Source organism: Oreochromis niloticus, linkage group LG11 (assembly GCF_001858045.2).
Source record: "Oreochromis niloticus isolate F11D_XX linkage group LG11, O_niloticus_UMD_NMBU, whole genome shotgun sequence".
NCBI classification, from domain to species: Eukaryota; Metazoa; Chordata; class Actinopteri; order Cichliformes; family Cichlidae; genus Oreochromis; species Oreochromis niloticus.
Window position 1 is genome coordinate 12,726,072 of NC_031976.2, and position 19,418 is coordinate 12,745,489.

Consider the following 19,418-nt stretch of genomic DNA (forward strand, 5'->3'; position numbering starts at 1 on the left):
GCAGTGGTAGAAACTGAACAGCCACTGAGTTATTGTCCTCTCCGGCCGACCTCTCAGCTCGAAGCATTTTGGTGTAGGCAGTTAGCATTGGCCCTGTAGCTCTGTGTAAATAGCTAACCTCTGCTGCTCAAAATGCCACCTTCTTCTGGCTGCCTTTGACAGTACTGACTCCTTCCACACACTAACTACAGCGCTTGTCACTTGGGTTACAAATAGCAGGGCCTGAATTGATATTTACTACACAGACTTGTTGCCTCTGTGCTGCAGTGCCACAATAATTTTTTCTCTTTTTTTTTTCATGTTTTGCCCTTAAACAAATGCATAGTGTTAGCTTTACCTGCATATGTAATGAGATAGATGTATAGGGTAGATTTAGAAAGACACTTCTAACATGAGAGGAGAGACTGAATAAAGAGGGTTAGAATCAGGGAGTTGAATACTCTACTTATGAGTATTTAAGCTGTAATGCACAATGTATACTATATATCCTTCTAAAAGAAGAGTGCTGCTCCCTCTTAACAAAGCTGCAGTCTGATTGCCCTCTTCATTAAAGTTACCGTTCCATGTGGAGAGGAAACATCTTGATTTAAAGAGAATCACCTTGTCCATCTACACTTTAACTGCTACACTACCTCTTCAGTCCTCTATTATGAGTTTCTTTTCTTCTTTTATGTGTATATTCATTTGTTAATTCATTGTCATGTCATTAGCATTCTGCATAAATCTGTCTTTTGTCCCGGCTTTCTCCTTTATATACCTTCCCTCTAAAATAAATATGGCACGTGTGTGTGTGTGTGTGTGTGTGTGTGTGTGTGTGTGTGTGTACACTAACTTTTTACACCTTGATTTGGTAGGAATTCCCATTTTCTAACGCTTAGAATAAAAGTTTTATATTGGAGACACAGATAAACAGCTAACTTATAACAAAGCTAAGGTTATTAATAATTTTAAAGCCTTAATCAAACTTGTGTTGCCAGAATAGACAATATATAAAAGATCCACTTAGCCATGGCTTATTGTCTGTTTTAAAACCTTGATTTTGGTATTTTTGGTTGCCACCAGAGCCAGACGTGACCATATAGTTGACCCTTAAAAAAAGGGCGAAACACTAAGTTATCAGCTAACATTAGCAAACCTGTCTATGTGGGTCCAAAAAAGAGACACCTGATAATTAACGCTAAGAAACAAACAACTCATTTACTAGAATTTCACAATTTCTAATTGGAGCTCAGATTTCTCAGATTTGTTCGTGTTGCGCTGAATGACACAGAAAGCTGTGTTACTTGTTGAACAATCAAAAATACTCAAAAAGGCAGCAAGACTGTAAATACACTTAAGAGGTTTTGTTTAAGTGACTTGTGGCGAGGTCTTACAGAAAGCTAGTAGCTACAGCTATAGAGACCAGGCTTTGTGCCAGGATCTAAACAATTTCTTCTATGAAGTTGGGAGTTTTAACAATATATGGATGTATTTTTGGCAACCAAGCAGCAACCTTCAGGACTAAAAACTGAAACCAAAGCACGCTGCAGTTCCTCAACCGGCCACGTAAGCCTTGCTTCAGACAATCATTGGAGCCATTCTCAAGTGGCTTTTTTAGAATGAGTAAATTTCTTTTGCCCTCGAGGTTGCTACTTGGTTGCTAGAAAAGGCCAGACTGTATTAAAAATCTTTAACTTTGTTGCCTCCAACTAGAATTTTCTGCTCTATCCATCTAAACCTTAATAGTTCACTCTTTTGTCAGAAACAGTTGCAACACATAAAGGGTTCTCTGTTTCCTTTCATTCACCTACAGCTGTGTAAAATGTTGTTTATTCCAAAAGCACCTTTGCAGTATTATCTGTTTTGCTGTCACCAAAGAATGAATGGTCATTTTCTATTTGGCTAGTAAGTGTGGGAGTTAAAACTAATGTGTCTCTGGTCGTGTTTGAGGAGGACGTGGCACCGTTGGGTCAGAAGCTGTTTGCGGCATAACTCTGACTTTCTGATCACATTGTCCACCCTGTGAGTGGAGGACATTAAATGTTAACTGTAGATAGGAATATCAATGATTGATGAGTTTTTTTCCTTTATGTACTGTGAGATCTGTATGATCTTGCGTGTTGCCCTCGGGTGTAAACCTTGTACCTCCAATGTTAGCATTTTAGAAACTTTAGAAAGAAAGAAAAAAGAAGAAGAAAGGAAAGTTTTATTTCCTAAGAAGTTATGATTTTTAGAAGGATATTAAAAGTCTTTCCTATGAGGTTTGTAGAACCAATGTATATTTGAAGTGACAATATATGTTTGTTTGTTTTTTTTACAGTTATTTTACATTAAGTTCATTTGCACTCAGCAGCCTAGGTGTGAGAGTCCCTTTTTCACTCTCTCAAATTCCCATTTTTCTGCATAGATTAGTCTACAAGTGTCTAAGCCAGGCGCTGTTTAAACAATGGCATTTCTAACACTGTTCCTATCACCTTGGAAACGCCATGGCAACCTGTGATCTGAGAGGGCACAGTGTGGCTCAATTAGCACCAGCCGTATCTCACCGCACTCTCCCGCCAGAAGAATATCTCCATATTCTGTCTCCTTTCATGCATTAAGTGACACAAATACGTGAAGTGTTACATCACCTTTTATGTCAACTTTCCATGTAGTTTTCCTCTCTCTCTTTTTTTTAAACAGTGATGGATGCACACACACATAGGAAAGAAAGAATAATATATGCATTGCCATGTGTGGTACAGACAGTAATTGGCACTCCTCATTTGCCACTTTTAAATGAGATCCTGTCCATCTAGCCACTAAATGACTTTCATGTTTTTATGCTGTGACTGGGCTTCAAAAAGATTCTTTGTGTCATACTGGCTGCTAGAATGACAGGAAGGTTGCAGTCACGCTCAGGCACCTTTTTCCTTCTTTAATTTCTAGCAGTCTGGTAAATGGAGCTTCTTTATGTCATTATTGGCTACTTATAACAAACATATTAACTAATAAGAAATGCATCACTGTGTTTCCCAGGTATCGTGTCCAAGTCCTTTGAGTGTCGTCTGAAAGGCCAGGGGGCTACATTTGTGGAAGCAGAGGCTATGGGCTCCCCTTTGCACAGGAAAGACTCTTCTGAGTTACCCGGCCATGACGAGATCCAACAGGTCATCATCATCCAGGGCTATGGTGACGGAGAGGTGGCTATCGACCAGACCCTCGAGGAGTCAGCCGCTGCCACCCTGCAGACGCTGGCCATGGCCGGCCAGGTGGCCGAGGTGCTCCACATCACTGAAGACGGACAAGTCATAGCCTCGGGCAGGGAAGTGGCATCCGCAGGAGCCCACCTGGCCGGAGGCAGCACCCAGTACGTGGTCCTGGAGTCAGGGGAGGCCAGAAAGGAGTTTCAGGCTGTGGCCAGAGGAGGGGTAGCAGTTGCAGCTGCTGCTGGACAAAGTCACATTGTCTCAGAGTCCTCCACAGCTCTCGATGCTCTGCTCAGCGCAGTCAGCGAAATGGGCCATCAGGAGGAAATACAAGGAGAGGCAGCCATCGTTCATGAGGTCTTGACCCCAGAGATAGCTGAGGCTGTGCAGAGTGAAGTGCAGGGGGAGGTGAAGCAGGCGGAGGAGGGGCAGGTGCAGGTCATCCAGGGGACCGGCCAGGAGGACATGCAGGAAGTGCTGCAACTCGCCGCGTCCCAGATGATGAAGGAAGGCCTTACCCAGGTCATCGTCAATGATGAGGGCACGCACTACATTGTGACTGAGCTGGACAACTGCACCTTACAGGTGGAGGGAGAAGTGTATGGAGAGGCCGGGACAGGTGACGGGGAGGTGCACCAGGCGGAGCAGCAGACAGGAGAAGAGATAGTGGTGTACCTGGATTGAGCTGCTCGCAGTATCGTCCTGGAAGGGTAGAGGAGAGAGACATCCCTGAAAGATTCACATTGGGCATTTTATTTCACTTCCCCTGTTTAGCTATGTTAAAGCTCACGTTAGCCCAGATGTTGGGTTTTGCATTGTCTCGGTTTGATTTCACCCTGCCTCATTCACTTTGTACATCACTTCTACCATCTTCTCTTGGGCTACACTGAACTCAGGTTAAACATCGTTTATTCAAAGCGACAGTAAAGCAAAGAGGTTTTGGTGCTAAGCGAGCTAACCTGCAATCCACACAGCCGCCAAGACTGCTTTAATTAATTAATGCAACTTAAGGAAATGAATGAGTACAAATTGTCGTGAAATATTTTTACAATGCTTCTAATGTGCTAAGAGTTAAACAAGTTATTCTAAAGAAAGTTTATCTTTTCATTTATAACAGAGCTAACAGGTTTTTTTCTTGCTTTTTGATTTCTTTGTGGTACATTTATGTTGCAATTTTAAGTTTTTCTGTAGCAAAATAGATTGTTTTTTTCTTTTGATAAGGCAGTGGTTTAATTTGTGTGAGTAATCTTTTCTTTTTCTTCAAATCCCTTTTGTGTGTGTGTGTGTATGTGTGTGTACTATTAGTTCCAAATCAGTAATACGATGAATGAATTCCCAAATGGACCTTATACATATTTTCTGTGTAGCAAAAAGCAAAGCAATGACAATTATACATTTTAGATTTTTGACAGCCCTTCATTGTGTGGAAGGCCTGTTTCAAAAAAAAAAACAACAAGAAAACATGAGTGCAGTTTCATTTTTGACAATAAAGATTGAGCCTAATTTTTAACAAGTGTGCCCACATTTGTTTTCTTGGCAGTTAGCGCTGTTGATTGTTATGTCAGCAGCGCGATGCTATCGTGCATACAGTGCAGCAGCATCGTACAGGCGACATGCACATGCATGCATCAACTGATGGTTCCCATCAAGCTTTCTGATCACTAACACCGTCATTATCATCACCATTATCATTATCGTCATCATGATCACCATCATCCTAATCGTCATCCTCTCATCTCGTCCCCCCATCAGGCCCATTCTGCTCATTGCATTTTTTTTCTCTCCCACCCCCCCCCAGCAGTATTCAGCACTGGAGGGAGAATCAATATTCATTTAGGCCCCTACACAAGCCTGGTTTCTGATGGAGTGAGTGGGAGAGCGGTGTGACGGCTGCAAACACAATGGCCAACCACTGAAAGTAGAGAGAAAGCACTCGTACACACCGAGGGCATCAAAAGATCATCCCTTTAACACACACGCGCTGCGCGAGCAGAGCAAGAAGGTGGGCTGAGAGGGAGAAAGTGGTGGAGGAGTGGGCAGGAAAAATGAGAGCATTACAGATGGATGTTGAGAGAGGTGAGGCCAGGGAGAAGTGAAAGAGCGGTGAAATCCACAGCCACACAGAGAGAAGGGAGCCTGTAATTTCACATAACACCTGTCTGCCTTTCAGCCTGTCTTTGTCTCCTGCTCCCAGCCTCATGTTGCATTTATAAGCTCGCACAGTCTTTTCATGCTCTTCTTCCTTCTATTCAGCGGAGATAGGCGCATTTAACGGAGGTCACGTTCTCTGTGTGAGCAACCATACGTGCCTGTGAGAGCCAAGGTTTGTCAACACCCACTGAGTGGTGAGAATGCAGCGATAGCATTTAGATGCCTCGCATTTATAGAACTTACAGTTTGTTTTTATAATGCTTCCAAATATGTGTTATTCAAGAGTCATGTCACAACAACAGCAGTATGTGCGGCTTCTTTTGTGACCTCTCAGTGGGCTCCTGATGCCAAGGTTGAGCAGCACTGCTTTAAATAAGTTTTGAAGAGAAGTGCTGTTCAGTCAAATAGATGCACTGCACTGAGGAATAATATTTATTTTGGTGCGTATATACTCATTAATTATAATATTTTGATTTAAATTGGTTAATCTCATAACGGTTATGCACATGTTTGCACATTACCTTCTAATATTATTCAATATGGTACACTGTAAACTATATATATAGATATTTACATACACTACTACTGCCAGAGGTTTGAAAAAAAAGGTAAGGTTACCCAAAACTAAAAACTAATGTACAGAATTATACAAAAAGGCCTTTTTCAGGGAACATACAATGGGATAACAAATTAAAGCTGTTCTACAGCAATGGAGGCTGATCAAGCCTTGAAAGCTGGTGCTGCTAATTCCTACAGGTGTTCCAACTTTTCTGGATTACTTACAGCCCCCTGTGTCTGCATAAAAGCAGTGCTGGAACAAACTGTGGTACCATACCCTCATGAGCATCAGTTGAACAGTATTGTACTGCAGAAAGTAGAGTGTTGCTACAAAAATGGTGAGAAAAAGGCAATTACCAATGGAAGAGAGACGGACCATCATAACACTTATCAAAATGTAGGTCTTTCCTTCAAAGAAATTACAAAGAAAGTCAAGGTGTCAGTCAGTACAGTTTCCTTCACCATCAAAATGCACTCAGAAACCAGGGCAAACCAACAGGAAGAGGTCTGTCAGACACAAAGCCACAACTGAATCGGAGGACAAGTTTCTGAGAGTTCACCGCTTGCGTGATAGGCAGCTCACAGTACAACATCTTCAAGCACAGCTTAATAGTAGTCGTAGTAAGCAAGTCTCAGTTTCAACTGTGACTCGAGAAGACTTCGAGCTGCAGGTTTGACAGGATGAGTTTCAGCAAGAAAGCCATTACTAAGGCATGAAAATAAGACGAAGAGGCTTGCCTGGACCATGAAACACCGCTGTTAAGACTGCTGTCGTAGGATTGTCCTATATGCAAATCTCAGTGCATCCACCTCTCTCTGATTGGTGGATCCAGAGGACGGCCCATATGGATTGGCTAACTAGCTGGATATGATATGATGATATTATGTGATGACACCGCCATGGGCTCCCATTCATTCATCTTCAGCTCATCCCAACCAGCAGAGTTTTGCAAACATGCCCATTGCTGTTGGTTAGATACAGGAGTTTGTAGGGGTGGACTGCCTTTTTGTTTGATTAGTTTTCTTCTGTTTTTCTTAGTTAGTGGGGTAAGTTGTTGTCATTTGGTTTGATTCTTTTATGTAAATTTCGTAAATCCTCGAGATTGTTTCCTTTTGTTTGTTGTTTTGGCATTAAGTCCATCCCTAACGAATTAACATATTGTAAATAAATCATTATCAAACTGTACCAATTGTGCGATATGGCTGCTTGAGGTCTGAAGAGGATGGATCACCCTAATGTTGTGACCTGGCCATCTCTAGACGGGCTATAACGTCGCCATTGGACTACTGAAGACTGGAGGCAGGTATTATGGGCTGATTAATCAAAATTTGAAATATTCAGTTCATCACACAGGATCTTTTTACACCGTCGAGTAGGTGAAAGGATGGTTCCACAGTGTGTGGCATCAACTGTCAAACATGGAGGAGGAAGTGTGATGGTCTGGGGCTGTTTTGCTGGATCCAGGGTGACAGAGTGAGAGGCACCCTGAACCAAAACAGCTACCACACCATTCTGCAGCACCATGCAATACCCTCTGGGATGCGCCTAATTGGTCAGGGGTTCATCCTACAGGAAGAAAATGACCCAAAACATAAGTTCAAGCTATGCCAGAACTACCTCAGGAAAAAAGAACAAGATGGTAAGCTTGAAAACATGGAGTGGTCAGTATTGTCTCCAGACTTAAACCCCATCGAGATGGTTTGGGATGAACTGGACAGAAGAGTGAAAGCAAAGCAACTTACAAGTGCCACACATTTACTTCTGCAACAGATATGGGAAGAACTTTCCGAAGGATATTTGATTTCTATTGTACAAAGAAAGCCACGGGTGTGTTCAGCTGTTATATCTGCCAAAGGTGGCTTTGATGAGTCAGAAGTTTAAAAAACATTTTGGTCTATAAATTGACTCCATGGTTGCTTATTTGTACTATGCTTTCATTTCAGAGTGCAGTGAGACATTAAACTGCATAATTTTCAATAAAAAAATTGAAAAATTGGGGTGTTCTAAAACTTCATTCTGCAGTGCATGACCTTGGCTAATCCTATTGCCCTCAATAAGGTCACAAGTTCAATGTTCTTTTGTTTTCCCCCCCTCTGAATAGGAATGTCTGCTTGCGTCCATGCTTGCAGATTATTCTACATGTCCATCTAAGTGATTGTGTACTGTATTGTGTGCATCCCCACCCTCTCCGTGTATCTCTCTAATCAGGGCTGGATGGCTCATTATTAACTGCAGCAGGCCACTCGAGTGACATGGAAGAGGGAGAAATTAGCAGCTGTCATCCAGTGATGAGTTCATTTCCTGACAGGCCTCTGCTCCGAAGAGTCCTGCTGCAGACGACCAGACGGCTGATGGAAACCTGCCGCTGAAGCTTAATTGGAGAGCCGGAAAAGGCCAGTGGGAGAGGAAGGGAGGGGCAAAAATGGAGAGATCAGGGTAAAGTCATAACGGTAATGTTAAGGGTCTAACTCTTAACTGAGTTTCACAAGCAGTAATTCAACTTCTGTATCAGCAGTAGGCTTTGTGGGCGTAATAGATGAAGAGCAGTGGACAAAAACATAGTTTTAACATACTATAATAATTACTCCTGTCGTTGTTATTAATCAGGTGCTGAAAGAGATATCCAAAGCAATTTTACCTCCCAAAATGTTGCGCACTGTAAATTAGACTAACCAGAAATCAGCTCAAGGTTTACATTAAAATGATGCAGATGTTAAGGCATAATCCAAATCTAGCAGCGTACTGTGTAAAATTCTCCATTAATCGTTTCCTGTAAATATGTTGAACTGAATAGTCATTATTTTTAAGCTAAATGTATATGCATCTGAGTAGCAGACACCATACTGTCCATATATAATGTACCACATTCTGCAGCTCTCTTCAGGTTTGCATTGTTCATTGTTTTGGTCTGCAGCTTTAAATCTGGGTCACTTATTATTTTCTTGCACTTCAGCCACAGCTGAAGCCACAGATTTTAAGCAAAACTGTGCTAAATAAAAACTTAGGACACAAATAGCAGACAGACACAGTTAGCGAGTAACTGGTGAAAAACAGTGGTGCATGTAGCAGCTGAAGAGGTGTCTGATAGGTGGTGGAGACCAAAACTGGATCGTTAAGAGAGAATGGAATTCAGGTTCCATGCTAATGCTAATTATCTGGCTGTGTGAACACGATGTTTGTTAACTTGTTAAATGTCTGTTGTTAAGTTCACCAATACCTCATGGCCAGTTTGAGCATGCGTTGCTAACCTACAACTGAAGACACGATTTACTTGTCAGGCTCCAGTGGTGTGCTCTGAATTGCCGGTTTATTTTCGAGACAGACTGACGTTGTTGACATCCAAGGCTATAATTCAGTCTTGTTAGGGTAATGCCTTTACACTCTCATATAACGACATATACTTGCAACGCTTTATTTATTTATTTTTCACATTGATGCTTAAAATACTTCTAAAGCCTTCAACCACTGGCTCAGTGCGAACGTGTAACATAGTATGATGGGTAATGCACACACACACATTCATACACAGAAGCACTAACTTGCACGGTCTCCTTGGGGCAACTCTCATCACTCTCCTGGGCACAGCGGAGAGGGACAGCAGCGTGGATGGAGGTTTCTCTTTTTCGCTCTCTCTGTTTCTCTGAGTATGATAAATATGGCAATTCTGTTTAGTTGCCATCTATAGAAAACATATCAGCCTGAGGATCATTTCCTTAATGTCTCCACTATTAGTTTTGGCTTCCCTTTGGCTGTATTAACATGCCGGCTGATATGCTCTGTTTGTGTGTGTGTGTGCGTGTCCTCGGGGCTCCAGGTACAATTCTATTAAACCAGACTTGTTTGTTTATTTCCTGTCTGCCTCCCTCTACATGTCCCCTGCTTGCTAGGACTCCGGATCCAGGTCTGTACATACATTCATGTTAACGACAGGCCGCACACGTATAGATGAACGTACAGTCAGAATCCAGTGTTTATTTGTTTTGTTGGGGGTTTTTTTTTCATCATTTTTGTAGCTGTAAATCGATAGCTGTTGGAGGCAGTGGAAGCCACAGTTCAGTTATGGTTCATCTCTTCCATGGGAGTTGTTATGGGAAAACGGAGAGAAGGCGGGGAGGGAGGGGAGGGTATGTGGGGAGCCCTGCGTGGCTCTTCTCCCTTTCTCTTACTTTTCCTATGTGGCTCTGCATTTGTGTCTTTGATCATGTTAATCCCTGCCTAGCGCCCACCCCCCAGTCTCCCTGCCATAGACTCACTGCCACACACACCTCAGTGCCTGACAGAAATTGACAGCCCACTCTATCCCACACACCCCCTCCAAAATGGCATGCATTCTTCATTCCACCATTGAGCAGCTTACCCCAACCCCAAATAAAGAATGAAATAAAAACACTAGGCAGGCAGGCAGGCAAGCAGGAATTGACAGTCTGCAGCACTTCATTAAGCAATAGCAGTGATTGAAAAGGGATCTGATTAGCTCACTATGATGAGATAGCAATGTTTCAACCTTGAACCAGAAACAACTGTAAGTGCTTTTTAATTAGGCACACAACACTGAGGAATAGCACTTCAAAACATAAAAAAGAGAGAGTGAAAGACAGAGTGTCTCCAGCAGAAGGGAAAGCAAATGACGAAGCAAAGAGAGGATCAGTGGGAAGCCTATTCCCTCTGCCCTAACAAGAACATCACTTTTTCAACATTATGCGCATCTAGGAAATGTTCTCAAAACACTTTTTTTTTTACCTACTCTCCTTTTTAGTTTAGCTTCGTCTCCATTTAGATTTACAATATTTAAAATTAGATACACCTCTAGAGGGTAAGAAAATGTTAGGCGTTAAATCTGCACTCTTGAATTACAGAATTTGACATCGTCAATTTTATATCAGAGGCGCTCACAGAGTCTGATTCACGTGTATAGACTCAGGGAAGTCGGCACGCTACCCTGCGCCAACACACCACTCTGTTTAAATAGCAGATCTTCACTGTCAGCCTGCGATAACACCTTTCTACATAGCTGCTGCAGCCATCTGCTTCATGTCAGCACTGCCATATAGGGGTTAATTCTGTTGGTATATTCATTTTAGCAAAACAAACAGCGTGACAGATGAAGGGAAGGAAAAAATGATTTGATTTTTCTTGATTCTGAAAATATGTCACGATAAAGTGAAACTTTAATGTTTTATTTGCCAAAAAATTGGGTCACTTCAGCAGTAAATACTTACAGGATGCAGCAAAGGGAAAATAACAACCTGTACCAACACTGGAAATATCTGTAAATAATGCACAAAATGAACCGAAGAGATCAGAAGTAAAACTGTGATTGTAAAGTTTAACATTCGCTTCTTCATTACAGAATAGCTTAGGTTAGAATGCAAATACAATAGTAATACAGTTTATTGAAAGAAAGACTCAGTATGCTCACTATGCTAGCAGCTGTGTTAGCAGCACAGCTACTGACTTTAATTTGTTGACATGATGTTCTTTACCATTTCATTCACCGTCTCACTTTAATGTATTAGCATGCCTAACAATTCCCGATTAGTCCAGCTGATGCACGTATTTGGTCATAAATTGGGTGATGATAAGAACTTTGTCTTTTCTATTACTAATTCGTTAGAAGATAAGGGTGTGAACGTCCCAGTTTCATAAATGTCAATCTCCCTGTGGCTCCAAAAAGAGAACATCAAGTGAGTTTTGAAAATACTGTCGAGTGTGGTTATACAGTTTGTAAAGCCCCACGAGGCAAGTTTATATTAGTGATCTGTATGGATAACGCCTTAATGCTACTTAAGCAAACTTCATACCTACTAAATTCTTTCCTCTGACTTTTTACGCTTTAATAATTGGTCATATGCTCAACATTTGAACAAAATCAACCTGACTGAAATTGTTCCATCATTCTACAAATTTCATACACTAATAAAGCAGAAATTGTGTAAAGATGGCAAGCAAGTCCATTCCTTTTAAAATGTTGGCATGGAGACAAGAAAGTGAAACTAAAAACGGTGGTGTGGTGGAGTGCACTGCAGGGCATATAAAAACAAAAGAATGTGAAAGAAAAGTCTTTCATTGCTATTATTTATGTCATTTGTGTGCAGTCGATTCAGTACTTTGAGTCTATTGAGGTGTATTGCTGCTCTCCTCTGTTCTGTGTTTCACCGTGAAACACAGAACAGAGGAGAGCAGCAAAGCAGTAGGTGAGGTTCTCACTGTGGCTTAGGGATGCCTTCCAGTATATTTACTATATATTTTTTCTCATGTACACAACTTCAACTACAACCATGGCTGAAACATGAGAAACGTGATGGGAAGGGTTTGTTGTTAATAGTGTGAATATCTTAGCCTGTATTGAGACTAGTCCCATTTTTCTCGTGGATCTGCCTGTTTTTGACGTTCACAAAGCTGACTGAGAGATCACAACTAAATTCCTATGGCATTTCAAAAGCTGGCTAAAAAATGTGCTTGTCAGTTGAATGGCAACAAAGTTGTTATTAAATGTAACACTGCGAGGTCGGTCCCATCCTGTGAATACAGGTAATCACTGTCCATGTCAGCTTTGCTGAGAACTTTGACCTACTTACTCACTGCATGCCCATTGGTCAAACCGACAGTATCGGGAAAGCTCTTGAGCAGTTTTAGTATAGATGTGTCAGATTCCATATGGACAAATAGACTGCCCTCCAAAACAATGGTTTTTATTTATTACACTTACAGTACAGTCTGCTTCAATTATCACCAGCGTATGAAATGTGAAAATAGGCCCGTGTGTGCATGTGCGTGAGCAAAAATTTCTTTGGCATTAGGCTTTCTTCTTAGTCATCTGTTACTGTCTGTTATGCTCCTTTTTCTGTATCTTTCCCCTAATGTACTACAAGGAAGTGAGGCCTCAACTCTCAGGGTGATCTCATTTGCTGGATTGAGTTTTAGTGTCACAGATATTGGATTTGATGTGATACTACTTCTGACTGTGCAATGAAAGAAGTGCAGTCACGAATTTATGGTGCTGCCAATGGGTGGTGTCTGTGTCATTCAACAGGGCTCATTTTATTGGCTAATTCCCTCATCCCTAGTGATCTAGTTGGCAATTCAGCTCTCTAAAAAAATCCTGCATAGGAGTTTTGAGTATAATATTTTCAGAAAAGAGGAATATGTCATTTGTGGGGATTTATTCCCAAATTGATCTTAAACATATCTGAGCTTGTTATAATTTCTCTGGCTCTCTCGTAGAGGAGATTTTCAAAGCAAGGCATAATTGCGTTGCGCTTTCTTCCCAGCCACCCTGACCGTCTGCCTTTTAACCATCTAGCATGGTGAATCGAGCCCTGCATTTGTGAAGTGTAGCCCTGGGAGTCCCCTAGTGGCCCCTGCCTTGCTGTAACAAGCATGGGGGGGCCCCTGTGGTAAGTGCTCTCTGGGGACCCCGGCTCTGATCTGGCCGTCCCTGGGGCCCTGTTAATTCCTGCTCTGCTCAGAAAGCCTCACCACTCTCCAGTGCTCTCCTGCCCCTTCTTTTTATACTTCTCCTCTCCTCCTCTTCATCCACCTATCATGCTCTCGCTCTCTCTTTCTGTTCTTTTTGTAGAAGGTGTGCTGTCAACAGGGAACTTAGCCAGTCTCATTAAAGAGCCGGTGGAGGTTGTGAAGGTGCGACAGTGACAGAGATGTGGAGATCAGTGGCAGGGTAGTGGTTGGAGAAGCAGTCCATTAGACAAACCCTGCTGATGTATGGTTGAAATGTGATGTGGAATTAGTCCAGTTTTCTCTATGAATACCATCGATATTAGATGATTCTGCAGTTTGTGCTGTGCACATGCAGAGGTAGAGCTTGAGGAAATGGATGGGAATTAGCACCGATCACTTTTTTGTTTTAGTTCATTTTTTCAAAAACAAGTTTCGTTTGTTATCCACAAAACACCAGAAAGCAAGAACTTCCATATCAAACTTTCTTTCTCTCGTGTGTGACGTGACAGTTAACAGCGTGGTAAGTAATTAAAGGAAAGGTCTTGGGCCAGTATCAGATTCAGTGTGTAGTAATTATAAGTATATTAGCCAAGTGAGCCTCAAAGATGCCTCCAGCTGCTTGTCCAAGCTGATTTAATGTGACTGGTCCATAACAGGATCATGTAAAATTTTAGGATTCTCCCATCACCCCCGCGCCAAAGTGCCCCTCTAGATAAGAGAATCCTCCAAATGAGGCCCTGGTGACCTTCCAACCATTTTCCTATCAGCTTTTCTATCTGCCCACTTCCTTCCTTGTCCTCCCTTCGTTGCTTCTCTTCTTCCACCCTTGTCCCGTGCCTGGGCTAAGATAGGGGATACAATGTAGGGAGTTGGAGGGTTGAGGGGAGGCGAGGGGAGGCGTGTACATGTGGAGAGGAGGAAGGGGGAGGCGCCCAGATCATGCCGGGCGACTCCACAGGAGTGATAAGAGCGAATAAGCTGTCAGCGTGGGCGTCGGATGGTCCTTATTGTTCATATTTAGATGGAGGAACAATGGCGGGGTGTCAGGCGCCTATAGTTCATAATCTGCTGATGCTGACCAAGTGTCAGTGTGATCCATGAGCACAGAGGCTCCTGAATCCTTAAGCAATCCCCCGTAGGAATGTCATGGGGGAGAGTACAAATGGGACAGCATCTGCCGGACTATAGATAGATAGGTATAGCAGAAGGGGAGGGAAGAGAGGGAAAGGAAGGAGGGCAATGAAAAAATAAAAAGAAAGAAGGATAGAAACAAAAAGAAAAATGAGACAAATTCAAAGAGAAAAACATAAAAGATATTAAAGCGAGTTTACCAAAAAGAACAGCAGAGCTTAATTTCCCCTAAAAAAAAAAGGAAAAGAAAATGAAAGAGACTAATTGTGAACAAGTGTGGAGGAAGGCACCTGCGAGGAGAGCGATAGATGGATGGATGGGGGATTAAAACGAAGAAGTGGGAGGGAGAAAGGAGAGAGGAGGGGGAGAGAAACGGCGCGCTGATTGTGAGGAGGCCTTTAGCAGTGTGAGCTCCCACCTGCAGGTGAGACAGAGAGGAGAATGGGTGTCAGATTAGAAGGAGGCCCTGAGAGCTCCTTCCCCCACAATGAAGGCTTGATTCCGGGCAGAGAGATGCCCCGGAGACGCCAGGCGCACCCCGGAGCCGTCACAGCCTATCAGCCACTTTTCTCCGCTCATCTTGATCAAAAATGCAACCACGCCGCCCTCACACCGCTTCAGCTGTGACAGATGACAATTAATGGTGATTGTTTGATGGAGTTTTGGAGCAAATCTTATCTGTGTGTCTGTTTTGTGACAGTGTTTTGAAGAATTAAAAAGAGGCACACAAAGCTGCACACACACGAGTCACGTGTTTTTGATGGCGTTCTTAAATGTGTCACAATGGAAATGCTCCTCCCCACCCCAGGCATTCTTCATTTACTGTCACAACCATTAGACATGGAAGGGGAGAAAAAATAAGAGATGGTATCAGTAACGCATGAGCTACAGTAATTAGCCTCCTGATGCAAGTATGTGTACGTGTTTGCATGTGTGTGTCAGTGTGTGTCTGTGTGTGAGTGGGATAAAGCTGACAAATGCACGCACAAATGAGTAACAGTGCATTCCTACACCTGCTGAGGAGTCCCGTCAACAAGAGCGGTGTAAACTGGAATCACCATTTTAAGGGTTTAGTCCCACATTCTCTAAATTAAGCACCGTCTTCGGTGTCTTGCAGTCATACTATAAGCTATGCTAACGCTTCCATTAGTTTGTGAGCTGACACATGATGTAATGGGAGCCTTGTCGTGCTATGGCGATTCCTTTTAATGCTCCACATCTTCATTTTCTCTTCCCACTTCTTCTCCATGCCTCCACCTTAACATCTTTGTCACAGGAGCCACAATCCATTTCATTATCTTCGTATTCTGGGGTGGAGGTGAATAATGGTGTACTGATTTCCAGTTTGCAGTAAGGGACTGGGTTTGAATTCACTGGCCAACTGGGAGCTTTTCTGTGTGGCGTTTGCATGTTCCCCCCATGTCTGCGTCGGTTCTTTCCAGGCACTCCGGTTTCCTCCCACAGTCCAAAGACTTACATGTTAGGCTAATTGGTAACTCCAAATTGGCCAGAAGTGTGAATGGTTGTCTGTGTGCTAGTCCCACAATAGCCTCTCACCCTGTGATGGGATTCGCTCCATCCCAACCCTGCATTGCATAAGTGGAAGAAAATAGATGATGAAGGATTACCAGCTTGTGATAGACCTGTAGTCAAATCCCACACTGCTTCAGTAATGTTGAGGTCAGGACTCTGGGGAGGCCAATCCATGACTGATTGTGTTTCATTGTGATTTTCTATCCAGGTATGCTCTTACAGCACTGGCAATGTTTTCAATAAGACCTCCAGCATCACTGGCTGAAATGTAACCCCTACCATGACAGAGCCTCCACCTTGTTTCACAGATTCCTGCAGACGCTCACTAATGTACCTCTCTCCTGACCTCCTCTGTACACACCGAGGATGATTTGAACCAAAAATTACAATCTGTCTTTGCCACAAGTAACAAAGTGCTTAAAGTTACCATTTGAATTTGGTTCTTTGCTAAGTTGTCTCTGACATACAGACACAACACTGATTCATTCTTTGAGTCAGGCTTTTTTGAGACTTAAGTGATTCATAAGTCAGTATTAAGTGGCTTAAGAAAACAAAGGAAAAAACCTCAGGTAGGGGGATTGGAAGTGAGTGAAAAAGCAGTCAATGTCCAAATAAATACTTTGAAAGTCCATCAGAAAGCCTGGAGAACTACTGCGCAAGACTACTTTAAAAATTTAAATTTGTGCTTTAGAAGTAAAAACAATATAAAGAATTGAGGAGTGGCTCAAGAGCTGTTTGAATTTTCTCTACATTTTTCTTTTAATGTGACACTTACAAGATAATAAAGCCAACAGTTAAGGCTGGTGTTTAGGACAAAAATCAACCTTCTCCTCTGTTTTCCTTCTGTACTGTTATTTTTTTTTTAAAATTATTACTAAGTCAGTGCTTAACTGTCTCACTTTCAGTGAACCACAACACCTCTGGCAGAGGTTTCACAAGTAAAGACTTCTAGACTTCTGTGGCAGCTGTTAAGGAAGCTTTTAATATGAATATGAAACATGTGTGGAGGGCGTGACTCAGTTCACCTACAGCAGCTCAACCAAAAGAAAAAAGTACTATAGAAGAGACCACAATCAGTGGGTCATTTCAATGTGTATTTGTATGAAAAGGAGAAACTTTGGTTAAAAATACAAAAATATAGAATTCAAATATTTAAGAACTCAAACGTTCAGTGACCCCCACCCATAAAAAGCAGAAACTATACCAGATTTAAATTTGTCCCCTTTAGCCCCGGGCGCCGCTGCACCTCTTCAGCTCTGCTGCCGTTTTTAGAACAGCGACTTCTGAGTTTGATTTTCGTGTTGGGGAAGAGAACAAAGTTTTGCAGAGAGCAAAATCTGCAGGGTAGGATTAGTGATGAGTGAAGTCTGTGGTGGTAGGTCGAACAACGTGTCTTTTTGTGCTTTGTGACTATGAATGACATAAGCCAGAGTTTGTGTTGTTTGCTGTCCTCTAAGTTTTACATGGTCACAGTTGGGAAACCTCTTGATCTCACCTCATTTGGTTGTTATAGACTAAATGCAGTATTTTATCCTGAATTCGGTAAGTCAACAGAGATGGCTGAGTGTACCAGAAACAAAGCAATTTATTTAATAGAAGCTTCTAAACAAAACATCTGATCTTTTATACTTTATGGTTTCAAAACAGTACGTTTTATTCAGCTGTGACATTTAGATCTAGTCTTTGCTGCTTGTCACCTGCTCTTTCTTCTCTCTCCAGTCTCTTTTTTAACAGCTTCACAAAACAAAAATTGCATCAGACTTATGTTAAAAAAGTAAGTGTAGAGGCAAAGGAATGGTGACCCTGAACTCTGACTTCACAACCATAAAGCATGGCAGGTTGCTATGATCCAGTCCCCGGTCTCATTGGATCTCGTTTCCCAGCATGCCCCAGGTTCTTCCGCCCGGTCCCCTTTTTTACTGTGTTGGCCTTGGTCCGGGGTCTGTTCAGCATCAAACGTCACACAGTGACGTCCAACACAAACACGCAGCAGTCAGAGTCCAGCTCAGTGAGCGACTCTGCAGAGACTTTTCCCCTTACGTTAAACATCACTGACATCACAAAGAGCTTAGCCAGTGCCTAACCACCTCCCAAAGGCTGGGGCTCGGCCACAGTAATCAGCGGGTAGATCCTGTAACACAGAAATACTCAAAAATGCACACTCATGTGCACAGATGAATGAACTGTCACCCATTCATTCAGTTAAAAAAAAAAAAAAACAGGACGCCTCAGCCTGAAATAATTTCATCTGAGTGGAACTGCTGCAATTAGTAGATCTGGTCACACAGGTGAAAACTGGTGAACTTTGACATAAAAATTAGCTGAAAATTAAAAAAAAAACAAGAGCTCAACATCAAAAATATGGTAAAGCTATACTGCACAAGTTGCTTTTTTAACAAGGTTCCATATTTTTTGCAAGGATGAAGCATGGTTTACATTTACATGCACATAAACAATTTAAAAAAACCCTAAAAGTTCACATTAAGCCCTAAAGTCTGTCTTTAAATTCAGTACATTGAACCACACACACGAATAACAAACTACAAAGTGAAGCATTTTCCATACTCCCTCCTTCCACCATCCCTACATAACAGTCTTAAAGGTCAAGTGAAGACTGTGTGCTGAGCTGAAGCTTGTGTTTTAATCCCGATGTTATTAGCAGAAAGACTGACCTCAGATCGCTGATTGATGATTTAACATTGCATCTTTGAAAATCAACGTATCCGTCTCCCATCTCCTTTCAGTGCTGATCATATGCCCTTTTTATGCAACACTTGCATGCCGACATGTGGATCGCAGCAATACAGTTGATATGAGGGTTACCTCACCCGAGCTGTGCTGCATTTATCCCCAAAGAATGACTAAAATAAGAACACCTACTCAGCGTGCACAAAAGTATTCATTGTATTCCGAGGATTCAATACAGTGCTCCAAGTTAGAATAGAAAACAAGAGGCTATGTCTCATCTCTGACACTTAATCCCATTTTGCATGGCATGATCAAAGGAATTTGTCCTAAAAAAGAAAGCAGACAAAAGCACAAGTGTACACCCAATGTACTGTATTGAATTCCAGGTTGAAGCCATGTGACTAAAGAGAAAAACCTGTGATGTCATAATGTACAGTACTCCTCAGTTTTATGCAGTTTAAAGACAGTGAGGATGCTTTCTGAAAAGATTTGTATTTATCGTTGAAGTTCATATAAGGTGCAGAAAAAAATTAATTCACATTTTCTTGAGGTACATGGAGCACATGGAGAGTTAGACTGAGTTCTTCTGTGCATTTTCATTCTGTCTCAGTTGCTTCTCTGTCTTTATGTAATTACAGGCTGACTTGATGATGCTGACATCGAGGCTCCTTGTCCGTCTCATTGCTAAAGACACAGTATCTCTTTATGACTTGATGACTGTATGTTTGCCA

General features: G+C 42.1%; 1 protein-coding gene across 3 annotated transcripts in view; it reads left to right on the forward strand.

The window, feature by feature from the left end:
• znf407 (zinc finger protein 407) overlaps positions 1 to 4,680 on the forward strand; it is a 152,610-nt gene extending 147,930 nt beyond the window's left edge. For all 3 annotated transcript variants that reach the window (XM_025911592.1, XM_005450654.4, XM_025911593.1), the window contains exon 10: positions 2,998 to 4,680. In XM_025911592.1, coding sequence (XP_025767377.1) covers positions 2,998 to 3,851 — 854 coding nt within the window. In that variant the 3' untranslated portion in view covers positions 3,852 to 4,680. The remainder of the gene's footprint in view (positions 1 to 2,997) is intronic.
• Positions 4,681 to 19,418: the final 14,738 nt, after the last annotated feature.